The sequence below is a fragment of the Zalophus californianus genome, chromosome 9 (assembly GCF_009762305.2).
Source record: "Zalophus californianus isolate mZalCal1 chromosome 9, mZalCal1.pri.v2, whole genome shotgun sequence".
NCBI lineage: Eukaryota > Metazoa > Chordata > Mammalia > Carnivora > Otariidae > Zalophus > Zalophus californianus.
In genome coordinates, this window is record NC_045603.1 from 51,697,688 (window position 1) to 51,723,041 (window position 25,354).

A 25,354-nucleotide genomic window follows, 5' to 3' on the forward strand; every position below is an offset into this window, starting at 1 on the left:
ATGGCAGCATGGTCAGTTGTCATCCCACCTTGCTTTTTGGTTAGAGCAGTTAAGAATGCCTCCTGCTGGTTGAAATCCATGTCTGCAGATGCAAACAGACATAAGAACCCCCCTCATCTTCGCCATGAAGGGCGGAACTCCTCAGGTGACACCCCTGGATAGAGCTGGCCCCCCAGCAGCTCCTCTGTGGTGCTCAGGTGCCCGTGCCCGAACCTCTGAGCCCTCACGCTTGCCTGCCAAGGTCAGCAAGCCTTCAGATTTTTAAAACCACCTGGGTAACTAGGCTTATTTAAAGATAGGATTTCTGGCCATCTACATCACCTAAACATAGTTTATATCCATCTCTTTAGATACTGCTTCTTCCTAGGGGTGATTTCTGTACAAATGGGCTTGGGCTGTCATTTGTGCATATTTTAGTCCCCTGCAGGCATTTCCCTATTGGATGATACTTGGTTTCTGGGGTCAGCCTGAGTGGGTGTGATTTCGGGAATAGTTAGCAGGCCTGTTGTAAGTCCCCACGGCTTGTGAGAACTCTAAACCTCCAAAGAAATAGAGAAAACATCCTAATTTTGGGAAGGATGAACCCATGGCAGAAGAAGAAGGCATTGCCCCGAGTTTACCGCCCCCAGATTCTTTTATTTCCAATTACTTAACTAGATCCTTGAAGAGCAAGGGGCTCTTAGACAGGGCTTGGGGGAGATGTTCTTATAGGGGGGCCCATTTTTATTACCTAGGAAGACAAATGAAAATCAAGGTGTTTAAATTAAAACAGTAAAGTTTCTTTGAAAATAATGCCATGATTTTTTAAGGTTTCTGTTACATTGTTGCAGAGACTTTTACAAATACCTTCTTCTTGACAAGAGCTTTGAGTTTGCAGAAGTTCTTTTTTGGATCTGCGTATAATTCGCATCTATAGTTCTCCTTCCTTGACTACAACATCAAAAATCACAGAAATTTTCTGCACTGAGCGGGTGGTTTACATCATTCTGATAAAAACGTTCATGACATTAGCTTCTGGATGGAAGTTGGAAAAACACGTATTTTACTGACAAGTGTTCTTTTTGGTAATATTTGTATATTTTTGCATGTATGGTCACTGTTTCTGCATCTTTCAGCTACAAGGTCATTGTATTGACCTTGATCTGCTGAAGAAAAACATACCTTCAGTCTATATTCAATCAACTTCTCTTTGACTCTGCTGATAAATGGGACCCAGTGTACATTTTACAGAATCCAAGAAGAATTCAGAGCAGTGCGCATGGAAGTGGAAGATGGGCATTCTGGCCGAGTATTAGGGTACTTACTGATTGAGGAAGGCAAAGAGGTACCTCATCACTATAAGGACGGACCTAGGCAAGGTCAGGAGGAGTTTGCGGATGTGAAGCGCCCTCTCATAGAGATTATCTATTCCTATGGACAGAAGAGAACATGGTCAGGATCCTTTCGCTTGCCACCTTTAAAGCAGAACACTGGGTGTCGGTTAGGTGTCCGACTCTTAGTCTCAGCTCAGGTCTCGATCTCAGGGTCATGAGTTCAGGCCCCGCACTGGGCTCCCTGCTGGGCGTGGAGCCTACAAAACACCGAGTACCAAATTGCATATCTGGCCATAAGTAATCCCTTGCCCCTGGTGAGATGCCATTGTACCCAAAACAGTGAGTAAGTGATCAGCTTGGGCGTGACACCGTTTCTGAGAGTATCTCCGCCGACCTATCACTGTTTTCTCCGATGGCCATGGTCTTGTGCAACTTAGCGTCTTCTGGGTTTAAAAACCATTTTTCACTTGCTATTTTTGGATTTTGCATCTGATATGGCTTCAACTCCATTCAAAAGCTGCATGGTAACTAAAGTAGTTTTGGGGGACATCTCCCCTATGATTCATTAATTCATCCTATATTTATTTCTGTATTACTATGATTTAGGCAATGCACCAGGTTTTGAATCTCTCCTTCCTCAAAACTATCATAGTATTTTATTGATACGACTTTTTACTTTGTATTACCTAATTTCATCAATTTTTTAAACATATATTTTAGGAGAGCCTACTCGGTTTCAAGTACTGAGTTAGGCATTAGAAATACATTAGTGATTTGATTCCCGCTCTCACAGAACTTATACCCTCGTGTTTACAGTTATTTATTTCCTTATCCCTGTGGGAGAGTGAGCTCCCTGAAGACAGGGGTACCTGGGACTTCCTAGTATTACTTTATACCTCTTTGCTAGCAATACAAATGGTCCAAAGCTTCTTAACACAAAAATGCCTGTGAATAGCAGCTAAAAAAGTTAGTTCCAATAATTCATTATTTGCATAATGGTCTATATTTTACAATACATTTTCACATTGGCTATCCAATTTAACGCAGATAACAATGCTGTGGAGTAGGCAGGGCATGGATTGTCATCCCCATTTAACGGATTAGGAAAAAGAGAACTGGGTAAGCTGCTTATCCTATGTTAGTTGGCTGGAGGGATGGAGCTGGGACTAAAACCTATTTTCTGTTTAAGTTGAGTTGTCTTTCTTGGATTTTTAAGTAACCTCAACATCCAGTGTGGGGCTCAAACCCACAACCCCAAGCTCAAAAGCTGCATGCTCCACCGATGAAGCCAGCCAGGCACCCCCTTTATAAAGTACAACTCTGAAGATATTCAACAGAGATGTATTTGAGAAAAAGATTTTTTTTAAAAGATTTTATTTATTTATTTGACAGAGAGAGACACAGTGAGAGAGGGAACCGATCCCAGGACTGTGGGATCATGACCCGAGCTGAAGGCAGACGCCTAACGACTGAGTCACACAGGCACCCCAAGATTTCTTTATTATTATTTTTTTAATTAAGTAGGCTCCTTGCCCAACGTGGGGCTTGAACTCATGACCCCAAGATCAAGCATTGCATGCTCTATCAACTGAGGCAGCCGGGTGCCCCTGGGAAAAATATCTCAAAGAATATTTCAGAAACATTTTTGAAGCTTACTCTAATTTCATGTTACTACATTTGCTCTTAATTGCTCTTGAGATATTCATATATCCTACTTGAAAATCTCAGGCTTTCTTTTTTTTTTAAAGGACTTCATTTCTGACACAGTAGCCAACTGATTCTCCTTCTATTTCTCAGGTTTTTTGACCTTCTCCCACACACAAATTTAGTTAGCCCTCCTGGACCTCTACTTGTTCTCTTCAATGGCAAACTCATCTGGTCTTGAGGTCAGGACCATCCCTTCTAGGAAGGTAGTATTTTCACTTCATTTTTCCATTTTGTGTGGGACGTAAGTTCTGTTGCTTCTACCCCTGGATATCTCACTGCTAATTTCCTAATTGAAGTCTTTATTATTTCTAACTTGGACCATGATAATACTTTCTTAATTCAGTTTCCCATTCCAATTCCTCTTAAACCAGTGGTTCTCAAACCATGACTTATGACCCATTCTTAAAAGTAAATATTGAGATTTATTAGCACTTATTCTCTGGTCCTCAAAAAATTGTGTGTATAAATGACTTTCCATTCATACCTCAAACCAAACAGTTACAAAGTTTAATATGTTTATGCAAATTATAAATTGTAATGATGAACTGTCCCATTAATGGTCTCCGGACTGGCAAGACCTTCTACTCTTTTCTAGTCACATATAGATCCATATACGGGTTATGATTAAAAACAGAACAACAAAACTTCTGCCACTGTTTACTGAGGATCTGGATTGTTTCAAAAGTTAAGTCTATCGATTCTCCAGGCTGATCCTCGGTATAAGGTTAAGGTCAACTATTAGGGAGAGGGTTTTAGCAACTTCAGGCTAGTTTTGGGGCCTTAGAGAAAAAAAGAAAAGGAAAGAATGTGAAAGGAACTCTTCATATATTATTGATCTTTAATTTTTGTCAAATCCCAGAGGGGGCGAGTTATTTTCAGGCTGGAGAAGAACACAGGCATTACTCCCAAGAGGCTTAATTTTAAATCAAGATCCTCTTGTTTCTATCTCTTTTTTTTTTTTGAAGATTTTATTTATTTATTTGACAGAGAGAGAGACACAGCAGAGAGAGGGAACACAAGCAGGGGGAGTGGGAGGGGGAGAAGCAGATTCTCCACGGAGCAGGGAGCCCGATGCGGGGCTCGATCCCAGGACCCTGGGACCATGACCTGAGCCGAAGGCAGATGCTTAATGACTGAGCTACCCAGGCGGCCCTCTATCTCTCAGTTCTAAAGTGAGTTTCCCTACCCCTTAAAGGTAGTTTCAAACTTTTATTTAAAAAGAACTGGGGGGTGGGGCAGGGATGCCTGGGTGGCTCAGTCCATTAAGCGTCTGCCTTCGGCTCAGGTCATGATCCCAGGGTCCTGGGATGGAGTCCAGCATTGGGCTCCTTGCTCATCAGGGAGCCTGCTTCTCCCTCTCCCTGCTGCTCTTCCTGCTTGTGCTCTCTCCCTCTGACAAATAAATAAATTAAAAAAAAAAAACTTTAAAAAAAAAAAGAGCCGGGGAACAGGTATTTGCTTATTTGTTTGTTTAGTGGTTAATTTTCTTTTAACTCATTGATTTTTTTTTTAAGATTTTATTTATTTATTTGAGAGAGAGAGAATGAGAGATAGCACGAGACGGAAGAGGGTCAGAGGGAGAAGCAGACTCCTTGCTGAGCAGGGAGCCTGATGTGGGACTCGATCTCGGGACTCCAGGATCATGACCTGAGCCGAAGGCAGTCGCTTAACCAACTGAGCCACCCAGGCACCATAACTCGTTGATTTTTTAAAAAGTTTTAAATTCCACTTAGTTAACATACAGTGTAGTATTAGTTTCAGGTGTACAATACAGCGATTCGACACTGCCACAGAGCAGGTACTGATATACCAATTTCACAGCAGCATTTGTGATAGCCAAGAGGTAGACATAACCCAAATGTCCACTGATGGATGAGTGGATAAACAAATGTGGTAATATATACATAAGGAACCGTTATTCAGCCTTAAAAAAGAAATGAAATTCTCATACAACCCAGATGAATCTTGAAGACAACCTAAGTGAAATAAGCCAGACACAAGAAGACAAATACGGTATGATTCCACTTACACAAGGTATCTAGAGGAGTCAAGTTCACAGACAGAAAGTAGCACGGTGGTTGTCAGGGCCTCAGGGGAGTTCCTGCTTTCTGGGTATAGAGCTTCGGTTTGGGAGGATGAAAAAGTTCTGGAGATGGACGGTGGTGATGGTTACACAACAATGGGAATGTACTTAATGCTACTGAATCATATACTTAACAACGGATACGACGGTAAGTTTTATGTTCTGTATATTTTACCACAATTTGAAAAAAAAAATCGGGGGAGGGCACCATGAGATGCAAATCAAAGACTTCAGGAGAGAAAGGCAATAGGAATGCAAAAAAGTGACACCAAAAAGACCAGATGAAATTATGGGAGGCAGGCACACATTCTCTGCAACTACAGTAAACATAAATCATAGCAGAACAGAATTGCTCGCATTCCTGAAGTCGTAGCAAATCTATCTGTCCCAGAGGCCTCAGAGCATGACGGCTGCGAGCAGGACTCAGATATTACCTGGCTGGTTGCTCAACAGGCCTGCAGCGTACATCCTACAGGAGCCTCCCTCTGCTACAAATGACTCATTTACTCTCCCGAGTCCAGTTAGCAGGTAAAAATTATGGTTGCTTTGGACACTGATTAATGTGCATTCCCAGCTGGCTCTGAGTGTGGCAATTCCTAGTCTTTCACAGTTTCATGCTGCATGAAAAGATTGATCTTTTCTTCCCCTCAGAAAAGTTGTCAGTAAGGAAAATCAGGATTTCATTTGAATTTCTTTTAAGCTGGCCTTTGTTTCCACAATTCAGGATCTCATGTAATTAGGTAAAAGTGGCATTCATCCAGTCTCGGTCACATGCTCAAAGCTCCCTATGCTTATTTATGTTCTTTTCCTAACACTGCAAAGTTCCCATGTCAGCATCCCAACCTCACAGCATGGGGCTTTGACAGCTCCGTGTAAATGTGTGTGAAATAAATCTTAAAAAAAAAAAAAATGGGTTGAATCACTATGCTGTACACCTGGAACTAATACACATTGTGTGTCAATTATACTTCAATTAAAAGATTTTAAATAAAGTATATAGTTTGCTGCATTAAAGGAGATATACAAAATTTAGGAGCACATTCTGAATGATTCCTCTTGTACGTAATTCCAGAAACTTCACAATAAGTGTTAACTATTCTGTTCTGTAACTTATTAAAATTTAGTTGCCCTGAAAAAAAAAAGTTAAAAAAAATGTGCGTGAAAAATTCACCACAAAACAAGTTACTTCAGAAAATGGCAAAACCCTCAAATGGCCATTATTCTGAAAATATCAGTTCTTCTGAGGCACTATGTGCAAAAGTATTTGTCAGGAAACAAATAATAAATCACAAGATGCAAATTTATCCTCAAGTATGACAACAGGGAAGGAAATGAATGGCCACATTTAGACATGGTTTATTTAAGAGCAGGCACACAAATATTTCTGAGCTCCAGAGATCAATGGGCAGTATTCAAGGTGAATTTACCAGTCCCAGGCCATTTTTAGGTTCATTGTTAGGTTCTATCAATGTCAAGGTATTAATCAACTGTGTGCATGTGATAGTGTATGTGTGTGAATGAAAGGGACAGAGAAAAACAGATGTTCTAGTACATTTAGATGAATCTTAGCCTCGCCTTGACGGGAGAGTTACCAGCTGCTCTTCTAGGTAAGAAATGAAATGCTTGCAAGTCTTTCTAATATTCATTAATAGATCGAGTTCTGTGAATTAAACCACTATGTTCTTTCCTAGTTAAATAGCAACACTGTAGAAATAAATGCATAAATAATGTTTCTCCTCCTGCTGAATTACTGAGGTTAGTAAAGGAACAGTCTTAGCTTAGGAAGCTTTATTTATTCCGTTCAGATACTAAGTCTGTTCCATATTTTTAAGGGTAAAAGGAATTCCTAGTATAAGGCATCAAACAGAAATTTAGAATTCAGACGGAAACCATCACGTATGCAATAAAGCTGAAAATTTTTAGCAACAAAAAGATACACTGGAGAACCGGGAAGAGAATCTGTGAGCTTTTTTTTTTTCATGAAACAACTGGAAATGGGCAAATATATTTATGTCCTAAAAGGCTCATTATAATATTTTGTTTAACTGCAAAATCACTGGAAACAACCTAAATTTCTAAAACTAGGGAATTTGTTAAATGAAATAAAAGCCATTATATGGTCACTAAAGTCTGTATTTTGAAAAAATACTGATACAGGAAAATGTTAATAACATCACTAAATTAAAAAAATGGCTTATAGGGTTGCCTGGGTGGCTCAATGGGTGTAATGCCTGACTCTTGATCTCAGCTCAGGTCTTGATCTCAAGGTTGTGAATTCAAACCCCATGTTGGGCTCCATGCTGGGCATGGAACCTACTTAAAAAAAAAAAAAAAAAAGCTTATAAAGAACAAACAGGACATGATACAATTTCTAATGAGATGTATTGAGATATAATTCATATATCATATAATTCACACATATAAAGTATATAGTTTTATGACTTTAAAGTATATTGACAGTTGATTAATCATTACCTCAAACAGTTTTAGAACATTTTTATCACCTCAAAAAGAAATCTCACATCCATCAGCAGTCACTTGGTATGACACCCCTTTTATTAAAAGTATGTGGTTGTGGTATATCCATTCAGTGGACAATTATTTGGCAATAAAATAAAGTGCTGATACATGCTACAACATGGGTGAACCTTGAAAACATGCGAAGTAAATGAAGCCGGTCACCAAAGACCACATTTTGTATAATTCCATTTACATATGAAATGGCCAGAATAGGTAAGTTTATAGAAAGATTAGTGGTTGCCTAATGGGATGGGATGAGTAAATACTGTATGTTTGCTAATTGGTTTTTTTTTGAGTCCTAAATATGTTCTAATATTGATTGTGGTGATGGCTGCATAATCCTATGAATATATTAAAAACCACTGAGTTGTATGCCTTAATGAATGAATTGTATGGTACAAGAATTATATCTCAATAAACTATTTTACTTTTAAGATGTATTTATTTCAGAGACAGAGAAAAGGAGCATGAGTGGGGGAGCAGAGGGAGAGAATCTTCAAGCAGACTCCCCACTGAGTGTAGAGCCCAATCAGGGATCAGTCTCATGACCCATGAGATCATGACCTGAGCCAAAACCAAGAGTCGGATGCTTAACCAACTGAGCCATCCAGGCGCCCCACCACAAGCTGTTCTAAAAAGTACATAGGTATTGGGGCACCTGGATGGCTCAGCCGTTAAGCGTCTGCCTTCGGCTCAGGTCATGGTCCCAGGGCCCTGGGATCAATTCCCGCATCAGGCTCCCTGCTCGGTGGGAAGCCTGCTTCTCCCTCTTCCACTCCCCCTGCTGTGTTCCTTTCTCTCTCTGTGTTTCTCTCTGTAAAATAAATAAATAAAATCTTTAAAAAAAAAAAAAAGATTCTCTCTCTCCCTTTCCCTCTGCCCCTCCTCCCCGCTCTGTCCCTCTTAAAAAAAAAGTACATAGGTATAAAAAACTTACAAGTACATAGGTATTATGTACAGAAAAAACCTGGGAACATACTAAAAAGGTTTATATTATCTTTGTATAAGGAATTGTAGATGGTTTTTCTGTATTATTTTCTAATTTTTATACAGTGATGACATATTAAGTGCAAAATAAACAATTATTTTAAAAAATGTACTGATTGGTTTATTGATGATTTTAAGAAATTACTGTTATTTTTTAAGGTATGATAATGGCATTACGGCTTTGTTGTGCAAAAAAAGAATCTTCACCTCCCAGAGATTCATACGTACAGAGGAAGTGATAGAACGTCAGGGAGACGAGGGAAGGGATAGAGGTGGGATAATTTTGTCCAAGAAATGAAAACTGTTAAAGTTAGGTGACTGTTTATACTGGGATTTATTATAATTTTCTGTTATCTTTTTGTAGATGTTTGAAATTATGTATAATAAGAGTCAAAAAGGTTGATGATGAACAGAATGGACAGTACAGTTCCACTTTGGTTTTAAAAAAAGTTGTGTGTGCACATGAATACAAAAAGAACAGAAGGAAATGCAACAAAATGTGTACACACCATTGGCTGCCTTTGAGCAGTGGCTTTAGGTGGGATAGCATTTTGTTCTAAGTGCTTTTGTGTATTTTTCAAGTATCCTACAAGACTACATGTTAATATCATGATAGGTAAAAGACCCTCCTAAAAACGTTTCCTGGTGCTCAAGCAGTCACCTCGATAGTAACACATAAGGTAACGTGAAGCCCAAATGTGCCATCTGGGCTCACAGCCCTGAGACAGCCAGGAAAGACCACAAATCTCCTGAATAGCTCATCTAGGGCCAGTCCTTTGGACTTCTGCCCTAGGAAATCTCAAAGCCATGGTATATGTACATTCTAGAAGCTGCCCAGAATGTGTGGGCCTAATCTGGAGCATTTACAAAACCATTCACAAAGTAGACGGTTTAAAAAAATCAAAAACAATCCTTGGGTGAGAAACTGAGCCACTGCCAAGTTTGTCATTTCAAATTTAGATTGCACTGGAGTCCACCAGGAATTTATCCTGATAATTCTTTTTTCTTTTTTTTTAGAGAGAGAGAAAGAGAGACTGCACGTGTGTGCTAATACCAATTTCCTTTTAGTACATATATCTGCAAGTTTCCAAAGAATGTAATATTTTGGGACATAAAAATGGGAGAATAACAACTCATCACTTAAAAAAAAAATCTTTCCCCAAATGCTCCAAAAATAAGTAAACAAAAAATAGTAGGTAACCAGAGACCTATGTAAACTTTTTTTTTTTTTAAGATTTATTTATTAATTTTAGAGAGAGGGGGAGAAGCAGACTCCTCGCAGAGCCCATGGCAGGGCTTGATCCCATGACCTGAGATCATGCCCTGAGCTGAAATCAAGAGTTGGACACGCTTAACCTTAACCGACTAAGCCACCCAGGGGCCCCAGAGACCTATGTAAACTCTTAAAAAAGATGAAAAGGGAAGATTTTTCTATACAAAGTAAATATCACATGAAATTATCTTAATAGGGAAACTCAATCCAATTATGGCAATGCTAAGAGATGACACGGATAAAAACAATCAACCTGCATGAGATCTCTCTCTCTCTCTCTCCTCTAGAGTTTCTAAATCTTTGTGCTTCTATTACATACTTACTTAGATGGCATATTTGTAAATATTTTTGCTCTCTTACTATTTTTTAAACCTTTTGAATGTAAAGATCAAGTCTCTGAATCCCTAGAAAGTTTTGCATATGGTAGGCAATCAATGGTTCAAATTTTCAAAAATTGTAATATTGATGAGAAGACATAAGGATGAATGACAATACCATTCTCAAAGAATTTAATGAAAATCCAGAAAAAATATGGTACATCAGGGTCACACTGGCATGAGAAAAATGCCTGCCTAGAGATAAATCAATAATAGCTAGAAATCCCCTCCTTTTTAAGAGATTAGATGTTGGAAGAAAAGGGGTCGTAATATACAGCATCATTCATTATGTGTTCTTGAAAAACATCCTATTCTGCAAAATGCACTAAAAATAACAGGACTTATTGGGGAAAAGTAGGGTTGGGACAGATAGCTCAACACCTATGCAACTTTGTAACTACACCACTAACAAAAACATCGACAATACTACTTAAATTACTAGCACGGTTAAATCTCTACTGACAAGCGTCCTTAGCAGCCTTAAACCCCGGACTCTTGCTTCTTTGAGATGTAGGTCTTGGAGGGCATTCATTGCCGATAGAGACTATTTTCATAAAAATTAACCCAAGGGTTATTAATCCATTGTTTTTCATTAATCCACTGTTTTAATACAGAGGGGATGTCTTTGCAACTTCTTCATTTGCACTGGTAGCATCTCACGTAAGGCACTGTTTGCATGAAAAGAAAGATATTTCCATAGATTTTCCATTTTTTCCCCTACGGTCTTCATATTTTGCTAAGCCTGACCCTTCCGTTGGGAAACAGATTGACTTTGTTATGAAACATTCCATGTGCTGGGAAAAATCATGCTGGAAGCACCGTAACTTCTGGGTTATACTAGCATCATTTCTAAATGCATGTCAGGTAATTAGGTCAAAGAACAGACTGTAAATGGCTAACCCAGGTGCTGGCATATATGGCCTCAGATTATACCGGGAGTAGTTGTAACAGTTGTAACGATGATAGCTGGCAACATTTATTGAGGTTTACTATGTGCCAGGGATGATGCTAAATACTTTATATGAATTATCTCAAATTCTTCCCACAGACTTTATGAAACAGATAAAGCAACAGATATTCAGACTAGGTGAAGCTAGAATTTAAATCTTGATCTTTCTGACTCTATGGTTCAGATTTTAATAACCACAATGGAATAATAGTGTTCATTCAGTGAAAATATGAAGTGATTCTACACTACTAACTGACAAGGTAGTCCAATGTGCTTTCTCCTACTGGTACATGTGAACATAAATGTTGATAAGATGTATGTACCTAAAAAAACCACTAAGCATTATAGAGCGTGTATTATTTTTCCAGATTTAAGCTTTCTGGCTAGGATGTAAGGAAAATCTCTGGACAAGTCCAAAGGAGAATTCCAGAAGCATGATAGATACCTCCTTTCCAGTTCTTTCCAGCTGGGTCACAGGCCTGCTGTGATGACTCAGGCTATGTAAGGGCCTTGGAATGGACACACCGGCACACTTCTGAATCCCACACAAGACATCAGGCTGTATGGGGTGGGGGTGGAGGGAATTATGACTGGGGAACTCATATCCAATGACAGCCAGGATTTTTGACATGAATGCCAGCAAAAGAATTCTGGTGAAATTTTGGTGACCTTTAACAACTATGAATTCTGTACTTACTAATGTCCCAGGAATTAACTATGGTAAGGATTAGGGCTACAAAACTGAATACCTGTTAAGACCTCATAGGCCTGTGGAGTTATCTGTAGGCATTTCATTGAACATACTCTTTGCCAGGCACTCTTCTTAGCACTTAACAGGTATTAACTCATTTAATTCTCACAGCCCTGTGATATATATGGTCTGCTATTCTCCCCTTTTTTTTTTATAGCTGATGAAATTCACATGCAGAGAGGTTAAGAAACTTGCCTAAGCCCACATAGCTAGTGAGCAATTTGGACTTAGGCTTTTTGAGTCCAAAGCCTGCATTCTTAACCTCTTCCCTGAATTTTCTCTTCAGCAGAAGGAAAAGAAAGGGTTGAAAACTGCAATGTGGGGTGTTAAGAAAAATTATAGACCTCCGTACAGAGTGGAATGTTAGTAGAGGAGAGAGTGACTAATTCCACTACGGGCGGTGGGGGGGATGGCATGCTGGGAGGGGTGCTATGTCAGCAAAACCTTTACAGCAGATGTCAAAGAGCTATCAGGGACAGCAGAGCAAACAGCGTGGGCAAAGGCACGGGGGGGGGTGTTGGCCTGGCATGCTTGCTGTTTGCTACTGTTGATACATATAAAGTAAACGGGAAGGGTGGCAGGAGAGAAGAGTGCACAGAAGCAGGAAGAGGTCCGATAGAAGAATTCGATTCTATGAATTGGTCATACCGAGGAGTCTGTGTTCAGGTGGAAAATATTGCAGTAGGTTTTAAAAGGGGGGCAGTGGGAGTGAAATAACCAAATCTGCCCCGTCGGATCTAGCTGCGGTGTGAAGGATGGACTGACGTGGAGGATGGGGGTGGCGGGAAGAGATGGCAGCACCTCAAAGTAGGCGCTGACTCCACCTAGGAGACTGTTAACAACAGCCCCAGTGAGAAGCTGATGCGCTGGTGATGGCAATGGGCAAGGAGGCACGAGCTGGGAGACTTTCTGAGGTCGGGAGGACTTGAGGGTTGGGGGGGTGAATTGGTTGGGGAAGCGGGTGAGGTTTCTTCATCAGGGGCAAGCTTGATCCTTATGCCTGTTCTCCCTGCTGTGTGATCTGAGTCAGCTCTAGACTCTTGCCTGGCAACTGGGGCTTCTTAAAAAGGCACTGCATTTTCAGGTGTATGAAACTCAATGTGGTTAATACCTAATTCCTGGTATTATGACTTTCATGTTCTTTCCTGTAGTGTCAAAAGCATCCCTGAATAAAACAGCAATGGTTTATCGGCTGATGGTTATCAGTTTCGTGATATGTCCTACACAGTCCCACAGCAACTCTGCCTATTCGCTGGGGATGCCCACTGACAGATAATTACCACCTGGTGTCCCTGCACTGTACTAATGATCACTGATCTCATTTTACCGTAGCTCTGAAGTCACACTCAAAGATGGGAAAATTACTCTAGTCCTAAGATTGGTGGAGAAAACCAAGAACCAAAAGCCAAAAGGAAGTTACGTTCCATGCTTACAACTCTCTCTTCCCCCTTAGCTGGTTGGCACCTGCCTTTCTGCTTTATTCCAGCCACTAAGTGGGAAGCTCTTGGGTTCTCTGGAGCTTGTGATGTTCGGGAGCAAAACCCACTCAGCAGAGGGCGAGGCCACAGCTGGGAGGATGACTCATGTTGGATCCAGAAAGAAAACAAATGGTCTCAAAAATTTGGTGGTAATGGGGTAATAGTTATGGGGAGGATATGTGGAGAGGGGTCACTGCCTTTTCCAGGAAATTGGTTAGTGAAACAATTCTGGTGGGAAAAGACTAAAAAAAAAAAAAAATCCACTTACTGATACAAGAAATCAGATCATTAAATCTTTCCTTAGGAAAGAGGGGGTTTTCCAGCCCACGGAAATAGAGCTTCAGAACGCCAGCAACTGAGTTAATATCGTGGTTACTCTGGTCATCAGCCAAAGGGTTTTCACCTACAGAAAAAAAAAAAAATTATTAGTTATATGCACAGTGCTTTTTTTTCCTCTGAACAAAAATATGTTTCTATACTCACATGTTTCTTTATATACATGTATCTTTTAATCACATTTTATGAAAGATTATAAAGTACTAAAATTAAAATGGTTTAGATATCCCAACCCATGATTAACCTAAAAATAGTTGGCCAAAATAAAACTTTTTAAAAATCTTATGCTACCAAATAATCCCTTACAAGTTATCCAAATCTTAAAATAAAATATTGTGGGGACTTAGTTAAAATCTAATCTTAGCTTGACATGAATTCAAATACTACATTCTGTGTTTTTTATCCTACTGGGAAGAAGATACGATATAGACACAATATCAGAACTATTCTAGGATGCACCTACTTGTGAATACCTACAATTAAATAAATGCTTCCTTAAGTGGTACAGTGGTGTTCATGGTGCATCTGAAAGCTGCATTCAGCAGTGGGAGATTTGGAAATCAGACAGAGGAATTTGAAAATGTGCCCTTAATAGTACCAAGGGGTTTGTATAAAAAATAAAAACTTAAAAAATATATCACAAATATGAAATTACATTATTCTTTACGGTAAGCAGTTTTAAAATGTACATAATTGACATGACTGTCCAAACCCCCCTGAGAATTAAATTGAGATAAAATCCTGAAGAAACTCAACATAATATGCAGCCTTAAATCAAACTCCATTTTTTATTCACAGGTCTGTTCTAAAGTTCACAAAGATCGTACATTTTAACTTTTTTTTTGGCCTCTCCAGCAGCTTACTTTCAGGGACCTGGGATTCCTTTTTCTCCGCTTTCTCTGGCAAATCACTGAACACAAATTCATATATATATATATATATATATATATATATATATATATATATATATATTGCCCACCGAGAAAAAGCCTCACCCAAAGAGATCACAAACCAGTAACAAATACTAGGGGAATTTCTAATGAAAAATAATAAAGCATTTTGCCTATGGTGACTGGCACAGGAAACTGATGCTTTATACATTTCAACTTATGCTGAATATGGTTCCTGTAAGAGACTTGGACCACTTCGCTGCTGAGGGGAGGCTGCTCTGCTCTACACATCCTATCAGTCAGAGAACTTAGAACAGGAAAAGCCATCTGGCTCCAAGTTTACCTCTTCCCCCAAGCTTTCAAACTCTCAAGGGCTCCCTGCCAAGGGAAAGGGGACAGAGAATGAGAGAAGGTTGCCCTATCTCCATGCCATGATGCCCCTCACTCTGTATGTTTGGCTTGACTTCCAAGCAGATGTATCCAACAGTAGACATGATAGAAATCATTATAACTGAGGCACATTAATAACTAAGAGCCATTCCTACAGAGTTACGCATTTTCACTGATTATACCTAATCCTTACCCTGATCCTGGAATTCTGCAAATGATGAAACCGAGGCCAAAATAGATGAGTAACTTGACAAATCAAATGATGAGTAACTGGAAGAGTGATTTGATTCTGGGTCTGCCTAACACTAAAGTGTATGGTTTTGCTAATTATAATGTGCGAAGTAACAGTTCAGTAGGATTTATTTGACAGCCAATGATGAACCAGAGTAAGGTACCAACGAAGGTCACAGGAAAGGAGTCTGGGGATGGTTAAAAGAGGAAGGAAAGCATTCCCGACATGCAGTTGGGATGAATCACCCCCAACACCTACCACGTAGGCTCAGGGCTATCCTGCCACTCTTCCAGAACCTTCTCATGGGTTCTCATGCCACCTTTGACACACATGGCTGAGAATGATCAATGTTAGTCCTAAACCAGAATACAAAGCTCATATGCCTTTCTATACTTGATAACAAAGCTTTATGATTTTGGCTTCATTTCTCAGCTATTCTAAACAGATTCTTACTTCAACATCTAAAATGAAGTGAATGCAAAGAGAAAGATTTTGAAGATCTACAGAATGAGTATACCACTTCACTCTAGAGCAGCTGATGGCTTTTTAACGTGGTTTGCTTATGGGTACAGACATGCAATTACCTCTCTCAAATGAATTTTTGATATCATTGACTTCCACCTGGGAACCAGACACTCTGAAAATCCCCTGATGCTGAAGACCTAAAGAGAACAGAAGATGAAGAGGATGAAAAACCCCATCACAACCGCTAGGTCCCCCTTTCTCCAATAATCAAATGTTAATTGAAAAGACACATTTACTGAAATACTCCCAGTGATTATTTTTTTTAAGTAGGAATTTCAGGGGCACCTGGCTGGTTCAGTCGGTGGAGCATGTGACTCTTGATCTCAGGGTTGTGAGTTCAAGCCCCACGTTGAGTGTAGAGATTTCTTAAATGAATAAATAAATAAATAAATCTTAAAAACAAAAAACAAAAAACAAAATAAGAATTCCATAGTTTATAGTTTACCATAGAGATTGATGAACCGAATACAGCTTTCCACAATGAGAGGGATAATCTGTCCTGAGTCCTGGGTAAAGAGATGGAAACCAGTTAACCACAAAAGAGAGGCATAAATCACACATAATAAAGTTCACAGTTTAACCCTAATTAAAGAGTGCTTTTTACTCTTTTAGATGATCATTTCCAAATACTCCCCCCTCTAAAATATTCTACTAAGGCGAAAAATAAGATTATATTTAACCAAAGGTATATTTCAGTTCTGGAGCAAACCACATTAAATACATTTAACGCAATCCTGTTTCAATTTCCTCTGTTGTGCCTAGAGATGTCAAAGCGCTAATTCATCTGTTTTACTTATATTTAGGCTCATGTATCAAAATGAATACATGAATCACTCATTTTTTTAAGGGTCATTTATACAAGTAATTAATCTAATGGGCCTAAAGAGAACTCTGTGTATTCGAACCATAGCACCTTAGAACTGACTGGCCACACCAGTCACTACACACAGCCTTCTAGACATCCCAGGACCCTGTGACATCCTGAGAGTACACCATCTGGATGACAACAGTTATAAAAAAGCTTACATGCTTCCAGATACATGATAGGAGGATTGCCTTCTACATGATTATAATGTGTTATATATTTATTTGGTTTGCATCAGAACTTACTCATCCTTATAGATTTTTCATTGTTATTTTTACATGTTTTAAGGATTATGAAAAAATGGCACAAATGCACATCCCATTAGATCTTGTTTTCTGAGGAAGGGACAGTTTTTTGGCCTCTTTCCCCACATCTTATAATAGAGTCAGTGCACTCTACTGAACAGATGTGAATTCTGGAAATGTTTTAAAACATGTATAGGATGACAGATGAGATGAAGGAGCTGCTAACGTCACAGTTAAATATGCATCAATGCCATGCACTCCATGTAGTTAAAGAAGGTTACTGACTATGGAGTTATTTTTCATGTACTTTTAAAGACTCTGCTGTTTCAGGAATTAGATCTTTATAGGAAACTTGGAGGTTCAAAATGATTAGCAGACATCAGGTACTAATTCATAAGGAATTTTATTCTGAAACATAAGAAGAATTTCGTTGTCTTAATATATGAGAACAATTCAGAATCTACTAACCTTTCCAATTAAGTAACAGGGGAAGGATTGGGAATAATGCAGCTGAGCCATTTAAACTCTTTATTATTCCCAGAATGGCTAACACACTTCTTGAGGAATAGTTTTATTTTAGGTTTTAGACCATCTAACCAGTGTGTAAACCAGTTAATGCTTCAGTCACTTCTCGAGACTGTATTAAGTTTCTCTAATTAGTTAATTTGTTTTAGGGATATATACTTTATTAATTTCTTAGAGAAGGTCCTTTAAGAATAAAAACTCTTTAGTGTGGACTAGTTGGCTCAAGAATAGCGATGTAATTACATCAACACTTACTGAACATGTGAGGGGATTTTTCTTTAGGGGAAGTAACCCTTATATGACGGATTCACTTAAAACTGTAATCTAAAAGAGCAACAAATATTTAAATGTAAAGTGATAAAAGGAGAATATTAGTTTGCACCTCTGCCAAACTTAGTATTAAAACAAAAAGAAAGAATAAAATGTTATTAAAAGAAAAATGTTCGCACTAAGAAAGTTCTAAATAAAAATGTCTTAAGTTTTCACATTATTCCAAAAACACTTTCATTTTACATTTGCTCAGATAATCGCTAATCTTTTGCTTACCATCAGTATTTTATTCAGATACAATGAATTTTGTGGTCAAAAAGTAATGTGTGTGTGTTTTAATTTAATTTCATGGATGCCAGATGTTTTGGTAGAAAATAGTTTACAAGAAGTGAAATAATGGGCTGTGCTCCACACACCATTCAAACAAACAAACGAAAAAGGGGGGGGGGTCCTTTTGTGCCTCAGTTTCCCCATGGGAAAAAGGAAAAATGGTTTGCTCTTGCTTTCTCACAGTGATATTGTGGACCTCAAGGGATGGAGTACTTTCCAGAAGGGCAGAGATCTCTGTATCCACTGTTTTGCTTCTATGACCAAAGATTCTTTAATATGCCATCTGGGACATGGAAGAGCTCACCTAAGTGAATTTCCCATGACAACTGGTTTACGCCTTCTTTAATACCTAAATTTGGTTTCCATTAATTGTTCTTAATGAAAAATCTTTTAAAAATATAATATGAGCTGTCCTATCACCTTAGGCAGTCATTCTTGTACTGTGTTATCAAATATAATGTAATCAAACCCTTGTTTCTTTGAGCTTTTCTCTATTCCTTCTCTGCCAGACCATCAGCTGCATATCTCAGTCCTTTCATCTTATCTTTATCTTCCCTTCCCTCCAGCTAATTTGCCCCTGCTTATAAGCCTTGGGCTGGGAAGCTAGCTAATCAAATTTGACAATAATTTTATATTAAATTAGAGCCAACAAGGCTCTTTGGAGGCTTATGGCAGTGGGTTTGTGATTGCGATTTAGGTTGTCCAATGGCTTTTCACTTAATGCCAAGGTAGGGCTTGTTTTTAAGGCTGCCAGACGTTCTCAATCTCTCTCTGTATGTATGCATGTATGTGTGTATGTATGTGTCTGTCCGTGTGTACATGCCACACGCACGTACACACATTTTTTAACTATTAGAGCACATATTCAATAGAAGATCTGTCTTTAAAGAAACTAAGACATCTATAACATAGTATTAAGGGAGGTTACTAATGATGTGATTTCCTACATAAATTTAGTCTTCAGAAACACTGGAGTCTATGACATAAAATGTTAGCCATGAAAGAGAAAGCTCTTCTCTTTTTTGTATAATTTATCTGAGGGTCCATAATCCAGTATTAATGTGCATTTGGTATTTAACATTGACTCGCCTTAACAAAAGCCCTTGACTCAAATTTGGTACAATTGTCAAATATGTAATGTAAAAACTAAGTGTTTATCCACTTTTACTAGAAGAGACAAGTCCTCTTAAGTCAGTGTTTGATTTCTATAACTCCTTTCTATAGTAAATAGGTAGGAAGCCATAAATAGTAAAGCCTATTTTTAAACCTAATTTCCAACTGCAAACATTTTTCTTTCAAAGACCTTAAAAATGTAATTAAAGCCAAGCATGATTATGATTTGAAAACGATACCAAGAGCAAAAGAGGCTGTGCCCTCGCCTCCCTGTAGCACTATACCTGATGTCTCGCGTGTGAGTTCCTTCGTCCTCGGCTAGAAGCATTATCAGAAATACAGGATGAAAAAGAAGACAGAGTAAACACAGCAGAGATACAAGATACAGACTGCAGGGTCTTACAATTTATCCAATATAATGAATTCCTCAAGTCACGGGAAATCGAAACTCTTGCTGTGCTTCAGAGCTACCCTAACAATATACTTTAAAAATATACTTTGTGCCATCTAATTTGCACGAGTAAAAACAAAATATTTTATCAGGTAGCTCTTTTCCTTTTTGCACAAATTATGGCTTTTTTTTTTTTAAAGAAAGAAAGAGGGCTTTCTCTTTTGCCAGCATAATACCCACATTTATTTCCTCTTCTGAAGGCACTCAAACCAAATATTCTTTCCTCTCTGACTTCAGGAAATATTATATTGATTTTCTGGGAAAGCAAAGAGCCCCAGGACAGACTTGGACATAATGACCTGCCTCCTTTTATGAGAGGCCGAGACCATTATAGTAAGAAGCGTGGAGATCAGCCACCCAGATGGCTGGTGCCAGTACCTTGACGAATGTTTCCAAATCCCCATTAAACAACTTAGCATTATACTGTGAGCGGGGTCTGGACTTCCTGTGTTTCTGGGGCTTAGGGGGAACATTTGGAGGCCTAAGGGAAGGGAATATAATTACTGAGCATGGCAGAAATCAAACAATAAATGAAATACCCATAGGTCACATCAAAATCACAAAACAGGATTTCTCGCGTGCCCTCTCCACCCCCACCCATGGGGGGAAAAGAGTCCTTCCCTTTTCCCATTTATTTACTTTTACTTATGTGATCAAAAGCGACAGAAACTCTTCATTCAGACTACCCTTCTGTTGTACACTGTATATGACATTTGTTTGCTAGTTTGTTTAAAAATGGAACTGTGAGCTATCTGGCCAAGTGTTACAAACCCGACTGGCTTATGAGTCACACGGAAGACACAGTGAGTCATAAAAATCAGGGCTCTTGATAAATCCCAATATGAGAAATTAAATATAATATTTTTAGTTACAACATAATTCGTCAATACAAGTAACGTCACATCTGTTCAGTATCCCTCAGATATTAATGAGGTTTTATTTTGTGCAAAAAAGTAAGTATTAATGGGGTCACAAGTGAAAAATGAGTTTGGTTTCAATGCTTTCTCGGGGAGGGGGTAGATACAGGCTCATGTGAATGACTATTTCTTTGTAACAAACTATCTCATCACTTAAATATTTGTAGAGCATTAGGATGCACCCTTTATTCTGCTCTGGACTCTCCATCTCCAGTCTGTTTGCTTTGGTGGCTGAGCCAGTCTCTCTAACATACACACGTCCGGTGCACCACGTACTCCATTCAGACCCTGCATCATCTTGCTCTGTCATGGAGAGAGGGGGCCTCTTCTGCCCTCTTCCTCTAGAGCAGAGGGCCAGAAGTACCTGACTCAGCTTCTCCAACTGTGCTGAATGGTACACAGGGTATACAGGGAAGAAGAGTCCCAGGACTGTTCTCTAGACATTCGAATTTTAACTCCTTCTTCATTGGAAGGCTTATATGAGGGCATACATCACACTTGGAAATTAGGTAAAGCCCTTCATTATGCTGCAAACTGTCTAGGAAGAATTACCTGTTTAGTTCACTGGCGTTCAGAAAAGCCAGGTTAGAAACAAAATCCCAAGAATATGAGGAAGCCTGACTAGATTCCTAAGATATTACCACATTCTTTAGCTATCAAGAGAGGTAGGGGAGCAAAGGTGACAGCCTTCCATAGCCAAATTCTAAGACTCAACCAGCAGGTGGGCTCAAAGGATTAACAGGGTATATAGTGAACAGTACCTGAAGTCCCATGTGTTTGAGAGGTTAAGAGGAGTTTTTGCAAGAGTCTAGAAGTGAACATGGAAACTTCTACCAGGCAGTATATCATGTCCTGCCACTGGTGAAATTCCTCAAATCTCTTTTATATACTGAATTCTAGCCTATTCACAGGGGAAAGGATCTGGTAGGCATAAAAACCAAAACTACCCACCAAGGAGTTTAACTTTACGTGATTGATTTCATCCACTCTTTTCATTATAAGTATTTTTAAAAGATTTTTAAAAATAATGTATTTTAGGGGGTAGTGGGGAGGGGCAGAGGGAGAGGGAAAGAGAGCCTCAAGCAGACTCTACACTCAGCACAGAACCCAACACTGGGCTGGATCTCACCACCCTGAGATCATGACCTGAGCCGGAACCAAGCATCAACGCCCAACCGAATGCACCACGCAGGTGCCCCTCATTATTTTCCAAGTGTTTTAAAACGTAGACTTTATTTTTATTCAGGGATGGTGAGGCCACCAGATCAGAAGCAAAGGCCATTGAAAAGACAGTTTGTTACCCACACTGCCCAAGAGGAGGGGGCAGGCTACTCCACGGGGGAGGGGTACATGGGGAAGCACCAGAGTAGATAGGGAGGCAGAGGGCGTGCGGGCAATGCTGTGGTTTCCACGGGAAGGAATGTGCGAGGGAGGGTAAGCAGGTTTAGGACTGGCTAGGTTGAGTAAGTTTGGTGGGCTCTGGGGAATAGGGACTATTCTCAGTTGTCTGGTACACCACACCATAAAGTGTGGTGATCAGGGAAGGGGGAGAGTGACCTTGAACGTGAAAGCCCGATAAAGGATGCAGTTGACGGTATGGGTCTGGATTGGTTGGTCTGCACACAAAAGGCATACTTGTGAGCATGACCTATTTCCATGATTTGGCTAACCTTGGGGGTAGCAGTCCCTCCAAGGTTAGCAAGGCCCCAAGACATCAAAGCATCCAATAAAGAAACCAGAAAACATGGTTATTACAAGGTCCAGCAGTGCTGCACACTTGGTGACATCTGGAGCCGTTGACGAAGCTAACGGGATAAGGACACAGGCTCATTTCGTTCTGTCACCGACTCAGACAAGCAAATCTTGCGGCTGGAGCCAAAGTCCGTTAGTAGAGCTAGATCATTGTCCCTCCATGACTGAGAGAAGCAGTGCAGCTCCTGGTTGGGGCACGTGAAGACCTGTCTTTTGAGTTGTCTACCAGAGGCCTGCAAGTTGCCTTTCCTGGCGATTCTAAAGTATGAGGCAAGTGTGATGACACTACCATTGGGAGAGACACCTGACAGGAAAACAAAGTGCCCGAGCGCTTATCAAAGTCCCTTCAGCGGCAGAGGCGGCTTCTCAGGCCCCTGACAGCACCGGCTTTACTGTGCACTCATCCGGTGAACAGAATCAGGGCCGCGCCAGCCAACACTGGAATGGTATGGCTCGCTCTGGTTTGCCGGCCCCCAACGACTTGCAGGTAATCCGGCTCCTGCGTAGGACACCCATGTGGATGACAGGAAGTACAAGTCAGGTCGATGTGCGTACCTAGTCTGTTAGGCAGTGACAGTTCTCATTGCAAATTCATGTATTTGCCTTCCTTTCTTTTAAAAAGATCTTTTTTCGAAGTGCTTTATGTTAATTATAATATAGAGACAAAAGTAAAACAGTTGGTAGCACAAAGAGATCATATATATGAAAAAAGCTCCATAAATTGCCTATTACTATGCAGAAGTAATACTCCTCTTTGTCACTGACACGGGGAAGGAAAAAAACCTCGGTATTTCCGTGAGGTGCGGACAAGTCACTAGCTGCGGCCTTCTAGTTGGTTCACCAAGAAGAGGGCTTCCTTCTTAATAAATTGCCCAGCAGGAACATTATAGAGCCTTGAAAATCAACTTGCCAATTACTGCAACACACACACACCAGTGTTCTAAATGCCTCTCACCTCAAAGAGAACTCAGCTTCAAGAGTGCAATGTCTAGCTATGTCAATTAGAATAATTTCTGGCTGTTACACAAATGCTGGCACAGAAAAATAAAAGTTGCAAACCTTCCCCAACCCAAATCAGAATCTGCTTCCAAAAAGGCTTTTCTTTCTCAGCGATAGTTTCCCTTTATGAATGAAGAAAAAGAAAAAAAAGAAAAAAGTGCAATATGGCTGTAATATTAAAAGTTAAATCTTTAAAGTGAACCCACAAGGGGTAAGAAGCTAAAATCCTGAGTATTTGGTATAGTTCTAAGTTTTATATGACATAAGGAAAAGTAGGAGCAGAAAGTAACTGATCATGCTTTCTCTTTGCTAACACAGTAGATATGCACATAACGTTGCTTGTTAATTAAATGATCAAATCAGACTATTTCTAGAAACTGAAAGTGTTTTGGATTAGATAAACCAAGCCCATTCGATTTAAATCTTTCTTAAGTAGTCTACTCCTTAAAGAGCTTCACAATTACACTGGGAAACCCTCAGATCTGCCAGAGCAAATCTGGTTTTGTGAGAACCCCAAACATTTCATGTTACTATGGTTTGTCGAGAGTCAAAATGATCTTCCATGTTCATTAACAAAATTCGTTCATTCTTGCAGCACTGAATGGTTGCTTGTTGTTAAGGGGAAAAAAAAAGTGAGACACAGAGTTATGATAAAATATTTTCCTACCTTGTAGTCATATATTCAGCTCTATGACCTGCAGAAAAAAAAATTAAAATAAGTAAATGGAATGGAATCGGTGGAATGCACTTGGTAATCTTTTGTATCACCTGTCCCTTACTTTAAGATGCTGAGTTTATAATAACTTACACATTTTATGGTGGAAAGCATGAGGATAGCGTATCATGATAGACAAATAATTCAAAGTAAACATTTTGTAAAACTTATACCTAAAATTTAATAAATCCTATAGATCGGAGGAGAAACATGTTTCACTTGGCAATCTGAGGCAGGAATATTTGTTATTCAGAAAACATGAAACAGCTGCTTGATCTTAACTGTAAGGTTAACAAAGAAATACAGATAAAACACATCGAAGATTTGGATGTTAGTTATTTCCTTTGTCTTGATAGATACTTGGGTTAGAAGGTGGTCAGATAGGGTGGGAAAACTCAATTTCCTTTATATTAAGTTGGTGTTCTTTCTGTAATATGCAGTCAGGTGAGAAGTTGCATTTTATAATCAGAAATGACACTGGCAGGTATTAAGACAAGGACGTTAAATTATGCTACATTCTACAACCTGTAAGCTGATAGCCTTTCAGAGTTCCCTGTCATTTAAAACATGAGTTTCTTATATCTTCGGGCTTCTTGACTGGTTTTAAACATTGGCTCTGTATTTTCGTAGTGCTCCTACAATCTGTGCTAATTCCAAGTGTGAATGTGTCTGTGGTTGCTGTCTGCTCTTTCTCACATTTCGGGTGGAGCTGTGGGAGGGGTGTGGAAGAGAGAACCATTCCACCGGTTTGTCTGCAAAATGATGATGTGCTCCTGAAAAAGCCTGACGTTACAGCTAGCAGAGAAGGCTCACGCTGCAGCACCAACAGGTACGTCCAGCCCATCCTATCAGTGATTCTGATTTGTGGGATGAGGCCAGTATAACATCTGTAGAGAGAGCTGGCTTGTTGGAAATGGTGAATGAACGCTCCAAGGCAACAGAGTCTTTTACTCTATTACCTGCTTTTGAAGAATAAGAAACAAAGGATTTGATTAATGTTCTATTTGTTAAGGGGGGGGTAATATCAGTTAATATGAGAGAAAATACCTTCCTCAACCCAGACTCAGGCCACTGTAGGTGTACTAGAATCAGTGCTGGGCCCTGACTCAGACTGGGGCTGGGAGGAAAGGGGAAAAATCTGGTTTCCCCCACTACCCAGTTCTGTATATCCTTTAACTCTAACTCCCCTCTTTCTTCTGGCCTTTTGCTATTTTGTGGGACAAGAAAAAGGAGAAGGTGGACAGAGAACTCCAGAATAATTTCTAGCTGTTCTTAAGTGGGAGAGATGGTCTCCTAGAAAGTGGTGTCTTCCAGGATATCCTTCAGCAGGAAGCTGGCTGTACATGGTTAAAGCACAGAGA

At 39.6% G+C, this 25,354-nt stretch overlaps 1 protein-coding gene across 1 annotated transcript in view; it reads right to left on the bottom strand.

The window, feature by feature from the left end:
• Positions 1 to 25,354, bottom strand: part of SRGAP1 (SLIT-ROBO Rho GTPase activating protein 1) — a 265,860-nt gene that overhangs the window by 25,118 nt on the left and 215,388 nt on the right. Inside the window, 6 exon segments of the mRNA XM_027593051.2 lie at positions 1,305 to 1,410; positions 13,707 to 13,841; positions 15,871 to 15,948; positions 16,257 to 16,317; positions 19,989 to 20,091; positions 23,946 to 23,973. Coding sequence (XP_027448852.2) covers positions 1,305 to 1,410; positions 13,707 to 13,841; positions 15,871 to 15,948; positions 16,257 to 16,317; positions 19,989 to 20,091; positions 23,946 to 23,973 — 511 coding nt within the window.